The sequence below is a fragment of the Magnolia sinica genome, chromosome 13 (genome assembly GCF_029962835.1).
Source record: "Magnolia sinica isolate HGM2019 chromosome 13, MsV1, whole genome shotgun sequence".
In the NCBI taxonomy this organism is placed as follows: domain Eukaryota; kingdom Viridiplantae; phylum Streptophyta; class Magnoliopsida; order Magnoliales; family Magnoliaceae; genus Magnolia; species Magnolia sinica.
In genome coordinates this window covers 4,382,919-4,391,243 of record NC_080585.1, presented here as the reverse complement: position 1 = coordinate 4,391,243, position 8,325 = coordinate 4,382,919, and the positions used below count along the sequence as shown (strand labels likewise).

Here is an 8,325-nt window from a genome sequence, read left to right as displayed (position 1 = left end):
TATGCATCGTATTTAATGTGCAAGTAACTTCTAAGTTCCTGAGTATCGTCCATTACACCTGACAGAGTATCAAAGTTTTTCTTGATTTTTAATGGATGGATCTTTTGCTCTGCGTTAAAGCCATGAATAACGTCCACCATTGGGCTAAACGACGGTGTGCATTTCCAACATTTCTTAAATATCCTCCATACACGTGTGTCACACATGCACATCAATTCAGACTGTCTATTTCGTGGGCTGCACGGATGATGCATCATATTTAGACAATCGTTCTCATCTAGTGATCCTAACCGTCCAATTGGGGACCATCAAATGGACAGGTTCCAAATTCAACGGTCAATATCATATGGTTAAGATAGTCTCCCCCGGATTAAGTGCGTTTTTGAACTATTCTCTAGAACCCACTCGTTCTCTCCTAGTAACATATGGATTTTTTCCCTCCACAAAAACCCAAACCACCTAGAAACAAACTCTCAACCGTTTTACAACAACCCTCCAAAAAAACCCTATAAATGCCTTTCCAACCCCACCTTCCTTCCTCAGGTTTGCTGAAGAAGAAGAAGAAGAAGGGAAAAAAGGACTGAGAAATCACAGCCGTTCAAATTCTTCAGGCAGCTTTTTGGTGATCTTTCTCTCACTTTCACTCTCCATCATGGACATGAGAAAGATCTCCTGCGCTATCATCATCGCTGCTGCCTCAGCGAGCGCAGTCCTTGCTGCCGAGGAGAGCTTGGCCCCAGCACCTGGGCCCGCCATGCACAGTGGGTCTGTTGCTGTCGCACCCGCCCTCGGGCTGGTCGGGGCCTCCATCCTATCCTTCTTCGCCCTTTACTTGCAGTAGGCCTCACGAGAAAAAGAAGAAATTAAGAAGATTCTCAAGGGAGAATAAGAAGAGAAAGGCATGTTGGTTGGATTTTTCTTTTTGTTTGTTTCTTCTTTTTTCTGTTACATTGATCTGGATCATGGACTGTCCGACCAGATTTGTATCTGTTCATTTTTGTGAAGAACGGGAATGCAATAAAAGCAGCGTTGTTCTAGAAATTTAGTGTGTTTGTAGTGATGAGACAAGATCACCTACAACCTCCTGCATGGGAACTTCACATGTAACTCGGAAATGTACGTAACGTCTGTGGGGCATCCAAGCCGTTCAGAAGGTGGGACCAACATCATGAATATCTTGTTAATTAAATAAATTTGAAGCTAATTTTGATGGACTAAATAATAAAGGAAATAACTTAAAAAATAAGAATACAGTTGCATAACAAGTAAACCAATTGCAAAAGAAAAAAATAGCATTAAAGAATAAAAATAGAATTCCTAATGAAGAAAGAATCTTAAATTGAAAGAGCTGTAACTAGAGATCGCAATGGATCAAATTAATCTGGTGCACACGCAATCTAAACCCCTCAAATAACGTTAAAATATTCAATCTTTCAAAAACTACATTTGCTTTTCTGAAAATACTCTGAAAAAAATAGTTGTTTTTCCCCCTTCATTTAAGCTTCAAAATTTCAAATTCGAGAGCCAACAGTTGGAAGACTTGGTCCAATCACAACATGTGGCACACGTGCAATATATAAATCAATGCAAATCTAAACTCATAGTTCTCTTTAGTTGATTTGCTTTACAAACCTAAGGGACAATAATATCTTATAAAGGTTTTTTTTTTTTCCACACTCTCATCAGATGTGGGACAAAAGAAAAAAAGCAAAGATGAGAGACCAATTTTTTATTTTAAAAATTCTCAATTTTTACCAACATATCATGTAGCAAAGAAACTAGCTGGCATGGAGCTAGGGTGCCTTATAAGTCCATATACAATTCGTAGCAGGTGATCATTCTATAATTATATTGACCAACCAATCCTATTATAATTATTGACCTGCCAATTCTATTGATGTAGTTCACAATGGATCGGACCCGTTGCTCAAAAGCTCAAAAGCTTTTGAGAAAGCTGTTGGGATGAATTCAAAGTTGCGTTGGGATACCACCACCACTACGGAATGGGAATATGACAGCTATTTCCATTGGACTTTTCTGAGACCTGCCTCGGCGATACATAAAAAATATGGAGGAAAACTCTCCTCTTGTGAGAAACCCTCTCTCCCTTCCTCCTCTCTTACTAGCACAAGGAAAAAAATAAAAATAAATCCTTTTAAGCTCTAATATTAAAAAATGTCATCTCTTTATCTGTACAATTTTTTTTGTGAAGAAAGGTGGGAGCATACCACCTGAATTTTATTGAAATGAACAAATTGTATAATAATTCGGGCGGGTCCCAGCAAAAAGAATCCAGACCACACCTATCATATACTACAGGGATATACAACTAGTCACAACCTAGGAACCAGTCTATAGACACAACAGCCTAATAGAAGCAGCAACTAGAAAGGGGCGAATGCCAGAGCAGAAGCACTAGGCACCAGAATCAAGTCTACTTAGCACAAAACCCTGCAACGTTCCGCAAGAGGTGAAGAAAAAGTTCCGCAGAGACATTTCAAAAGATAGTTACTATTCTGCAACCAACCCAGCTCAGATTGCAAACCTCCATACAGACGCAACTAATCTGAACCCAAAACAGCTCAGAATCCAGTTCCTCGACACAAGCAGATGCCCTTCATCGTTCATTGAAGAATTGACTGATCATGATCTGGGGCATCATGGTGCCGTACAATATTAATGGAGAAGAGATATATTATACGAAAGTGGGAAAAAACCTGAAAGTTATCATTGATCAGAAGGAGATGATATTAAAAGTTCCAAAAAATAAAACAACAAAAAATAAACGAAGCAAAAAAAGAAAAATTCCAAAAGAGATATCCTTAACTATATACTTTTAAATAGTCATCCAATTCTAAAAATTATACAGATGCAAAGGATTATTCGCTTCTGTAGACATTCACGTAAACAAAGAGAAAAAAAACTCCTCAGCAGCAGAAAACAATATGAAGAGACCAAGCAGCAAACCAACAAGCGGACGATCGATTACGAGTTCGTTTCCTGGATCATTAGGTCCCACTCTTTCTTCATTGCCATCTTCAGAACCATTGTCACAAATTACAGTTGGCTCTATGGGTGCAGCTACACATGTCCAGCTATCCATTGTCGCGGTAGTAGTTGATGCACGAACATCTCGAGTTCCATCTGTTTCGTCTGCAACTCTACCGATGGCGCTGGTCTGAATAATATAGTAAATAATGCATAATCTCCTTTAATAATATGATTGTAAGGTATGTAAATCAATCATGGAAATTTGAATTATTATAACCTACGAATAGTTGTAAAAGTTTCATCCAACCTTGTGTTGATTCCATGTAAGCATAGCATCTTCATAAACCGTGAATGACTTATGTTTGCATCCACTGAATCCATAAACTTAAGCTTTGCACTCTTCCCACGTCTTGTATATGCCGGGCGTTCTTCCCTCGAATACTGGTAAAACCTCCTCTTCATTTTCTCTGCAATTGGTAAACATACAGTTTCTCAGCCCAAATATTGAGTGATGACATACCAAGGAATATTGACATATTAATTATGCTGCCTGTGTGAAAGTATCTGTATATTACATCACCAAGGTCAGAAGTTTAAATCTATTAAAATAGATTCAAGTAGCTCTAATTCAGTTATTTGAAGTCAATATAACCTATCTAGAAAAATTCATGTAAGAGTGTATCAATAATGCTGGGAATCAGAAGGGTAATATCAACATTAACCTGTTGGATATAATCCAAATCTGTGAAGGTTATCTATATATAGAAAATGAAATCTGGGAAGAAAAACTTTCTGACTAGCAGAACTGTATCAGTAAAAGTATCTGACGGTTATCAGAAATCCTGGGAATCATAAACAGTATTCTAACATCAAACTGCCAGACTTTATCTAAACCAACTATTAGTAGTAGTAGACAACTAAACCAATTATACAAATCTGAAGATTATCAGTCTAAATTTTTCTCAAAATTAGAAATTCAGTGCCATCCTGTGAAGATTATCTGTCAGCCAGTCCCAATAATAAAACTATATAATTTAAATATAGAAGCATATATGAATGATGAATGCCATCCTGTCAGGATGCTCCAGGCCAGAAGTGTAGAATACAGAATGTGAAACCTGCATCATTATAAGCTATCATTGTATTGGTTCAATGACCTTCATGAAAACTACAACATTCTCATATATACAATACATTCTTAATATGCAGGTCAAGAAATTGTTGGAAGAAATGCTGATCCAACAGTAAATTAAACATTTACAGTATGTATCTTAAATCCTCCAACCGAGCTAAGTAGGGCCCGAGTAAAACAGTAATCACAACCATTCAGCAAAAAACGTTGTCTAAAACACCATTGTCAACAAATATATTTAATCCTCATCCCAAATTCACTCTTGGCCACTCCGTGGAAGGATAACTTTTTCTATCCATTCCTTTCTTCTCTCGTGTGCCATTTTCATAAAATATCCTGCACTGACCAAATCAGACTGTATTACCCTCGCCGCCCGAATCTTATCCGCATTACTCAGACCTTTCACGTCCTCAAGTATCCCCAGCAACTGCTGCACACGCGTTATGCTTTTGCCTTGTGCCATAGTTATGGTCAGGGTCTTTATAGCCTCTGCCATCTCCCCCATCCTGTCCCCAATTTACTCGCTTGACTTACCCTTCCTACGATGGCTGATGTCACTCTCATCTGTGTGACTATGGCGAGATCCTGACGTTTCCTCCATTGGACTTTTGTTATATTTCTTGGCCCTATTTATGGATCCAACGCCTGTGCATGTACGGGGAGTAGGCCTCTAATCATCCTTATCATCGGATGAGAGTCGTACAGTATTAGAGGCCTCCTCATCAGAGCCGCCATCGGAATTCATTTCGGATTGGCTGCGCCGCTTCCCAGAAATAGGTGAAGAGTAAGCCATACTCGTAAATGATCCATGAGCACAGTCATTGTCGAAAATGAAGGCCAAGTCATCCAGTCTATCGATGTGCTTTCCTCGCACACATTCCTCATATAGGTGAGACTGTACACACAAAGAGAACATATTAGAAATCATACACTGAAAACCAAGAATTTTTGGAATAACTGAAAAAATTATTATATCCTACCACAATATGGCCAGCCCATACATCATCAGTAGTGATGACCATCTTTTCGTTAGAGTCCTATCCAAAACCTAATGCACTGAGCAGGTCCTCGATAGAAATATATAACTTCTTCAAGGTCCGCAACCGATTAGATATGTGACAGTTTTCAAGTAATATGCCACATGAATCATGGATTTCTTTGATGGTTGCCTTGTAGGCCCCGGCTTTGAACCCAATATCACTCTTAAGGCCGAGGTTGACTTGTTCAACCAGGGCATCCACCAAAGAATTGTCCATATTATCGGACCATTGAACTCTACTTATTTTACTAGTAGAGGCTTACCTACACCTCGGGATAGATATACTCCTAGGTGAGGGCCCTTTCCTTAAGGGTGTAGCGGTTTTTCGTGGAGTTTGAAGAGGTTGTGTTAGTGATCTTGGACCAAGGGGTAGATGACCACCCCTTCTTGTAGGTGACGAGTCCACATTTCTATTCCTCGGATCCTTTGTGGAACTTAGAAAATTCATTTCACCTACAAGCAAAACATATTAATAGCAATATGACAGGAGCATGCAGTTGATCCACAAAAGTATTGATTCATAACGAAATATGAAAAGATTATATAAGCTATCATATTACAAAATCCACAATAAAAGTAAATATGTATTGAAATATTCCTGCTATAAACATAGTAGATGAGTACGTAACCAATGAAAACTAAATACGTTGTCTGGTGCGTGGAAGACTGTCATTCCACATTCTCTTAGCTATCTCATCTCTCTTCCTCGTCCACTCTTCCCGACAGCGGTCCGTTGCCCGAGATAAAGCTCGTCCTTCCTCCATTGTAGATATATCTATAGAGGATGGTGCAACCTTCTCTGTACTGTCTCCACTGTCCTCTACTACCTCAATCAGTCCGTCATCACCACTAACACGAATGAAATTATGAAGGACACAATAAACTATAACAATTTTTACTTATGTTTTAAACATGAACTGAGGAGGAGTACGTATAATAGTAAAACGGCCCTTTAAAAGCTCAAAAGACCGCTTTATGACATTTCGCAACTGGGCGTAGCGATAATGGAAAAGTTCTTTTTTATTGGCGGGCTTCCTTCCTGTACGGAACTCATTCAAATGATATCGCACACCTAGATAGGGGGCCATAAAACCGGGCGTATGTGCATATCCAGCATCAATGACATAATATTTTCTTACACATTACATGCCAATATTTCAGTTATGTTTCATACATAAACTCCTAGAATGTAAATTAACACCCCTTATATATGATTACCGTGAGGAATAAGAAAACAGTCAGGGCAACGGGTTAATGCATTTTGCAGGACACATGCATCGGATGCAGAGGCAACGCAACCAACAAGCACACACACAAATTTCATATCAAAGGTACATGCAGCAAGAACATTTTGAGATAGATATTCCTATTTTTGAAAGTTGAGCTCATTTCTCTTGGCAAATAAGCCGGTATATGGGTGCCATCTAGGGCCCTAAGGTAGTCCTACAATCAAACATGTGCCACATGATCAGTTTAATCTTTTTACGAATTAAAATTCTCACCAATGACATCTAATACTTGTATAATATTATCTGAAAGTATGCACTCCATAAAGAATTGTCGGATATTTCTTTGGGTGTGTGTAATAATTCAGGAAACTTCATATATTCTGGGTATAAACCGAGAATTACATCCAACACCCTAATAAAGTGTTTGCTTACGGTCTTACCAGATATTGTAAATCGATGACCAATCACACGATTACGTACATTGTATCCAACTGTATGTAAGAACATTACAACCTGTTCTTCCATACTACACCTCTTAGTATCGGATAGGAGTTTCCGATCTCTCAACAATGAACACAATTTGAAGAAATTGTCCCTACCCATTCTCAGCTGTGCAAGACAATTAACATTGCTTTTTCTTATTATGCCATTGACAAATCTATCCCTCTCAATGTGACAATACTAATACTCTGTCTTAATACAGTAACAACGACAATATTCTGCAGCACCCATTACACATGCAGAGGCTGCAATGGCTATTAATGCAGCAGATACTTCACTCTCAGTCCATTCACTAGCAGATGACCTTTCATCGTTATTTTCGACACTATCGGAAGCCATAAGACTATTAGAGATGAAATTAATCTGAATGAGAATTACAATGAATTCTTAAAATTTATATTTAATATATGAAAATGATGTGTGACAGGCACTACAGATAAAATTAAACTGTTTGTCATGCATTTGTTTTTATGCAAACCATCTCAATATTAATATACAGTTTCTGTTTCAATTAATATACAGTTACACATCTAATCATGAAGATTCATTTTTAGGTATACTTGCCACAATCTCTGTTTGCAGAGCCTGATGCATTAGTATTTATTCACAGATAATTAAGCTATCATGTGACCATCCCAATACAGATTTGACAGCAAACATGAATATATGTTTACAATAAAATAAGCAAAGACAAATATCTATTTACAGTTATTTACTTTACACATTAATATTCATGTATGGTAATTTAAGCATACATGAATATTTGCTTACAGTTAGTTATCCAAATCAGAATTCAGAACTGTTCAGGGTCTCCAACAGGTATCACCCTGATTACAGCATATACAAGCATGGATATATCATCCTCACAGTTCGTACAGACATCATATCAATATCTGTTTACAGCCTGTAAGTCACTCACAGGCAAATCTACCAAAAACCTGCAGGGGGATGGGGGTGAGAAGTCACTTCCCTATAACTCACTTACAGGCATCCAAACAGGCCCATGTAAGTGACTTTTACCTGTAAATGACTTACCTGTAAGTGACAATCACCTGTAAATGACTTACAGGTATCCAAACAGGCCCTTAATGATTATGATATACATATTAATATTATGATTGAGGTAGCTGTTAATGAACATTATACATTCTGATAAAAATAGTATTTCAAAATCAGTAATGACATACCTGTTATCTGACAAAGAGATTGTAGAGAGTTAAAAATTTTGCACTGAGGGCTGTAAGACTTTTAATGTCTGCGTCGGCGCATTATTTGTTGTAGGAGTTAGGGTTCGATTCAGTGATAAAAAGATTTGATTAAGGAGATGACAGTTTAAAACTAAGCTCTCATAGCACGCATGCCTTGATTTAGAAATGTAGAAAACGGTGAATGGAAAAAACATATTCTCAGAGGACCAATGATTCAAATTAGAG

At 37.9% G+C, this 8,325-nt stretch overlaps 1 protein-coding gene across 1 annotated transcript; it reads left to right on the top strand.

Moving 5' to 3' along the window:
- Positions 1 to 555: 555 nt before the first annotated feature.
- LOC131224014 (arabinogalactan protein 23-like) lies at positions 556 to 1,123 on the top strand. Its single transcript, XM_058219599.1, has one exon. The coding sequence runs from the start codon at positions 653 to 655 to the stop codon at positions 839 to 841; it is 189 nt and encodes a 62-aa protein (XP_058075582.1). The 5' UTR covers positions 556 to 652; the 3' UTR covers positions 842 to 1,123.
- Positions 1,124 to 8,325: the final 7,202 nt, after the last annotated feature.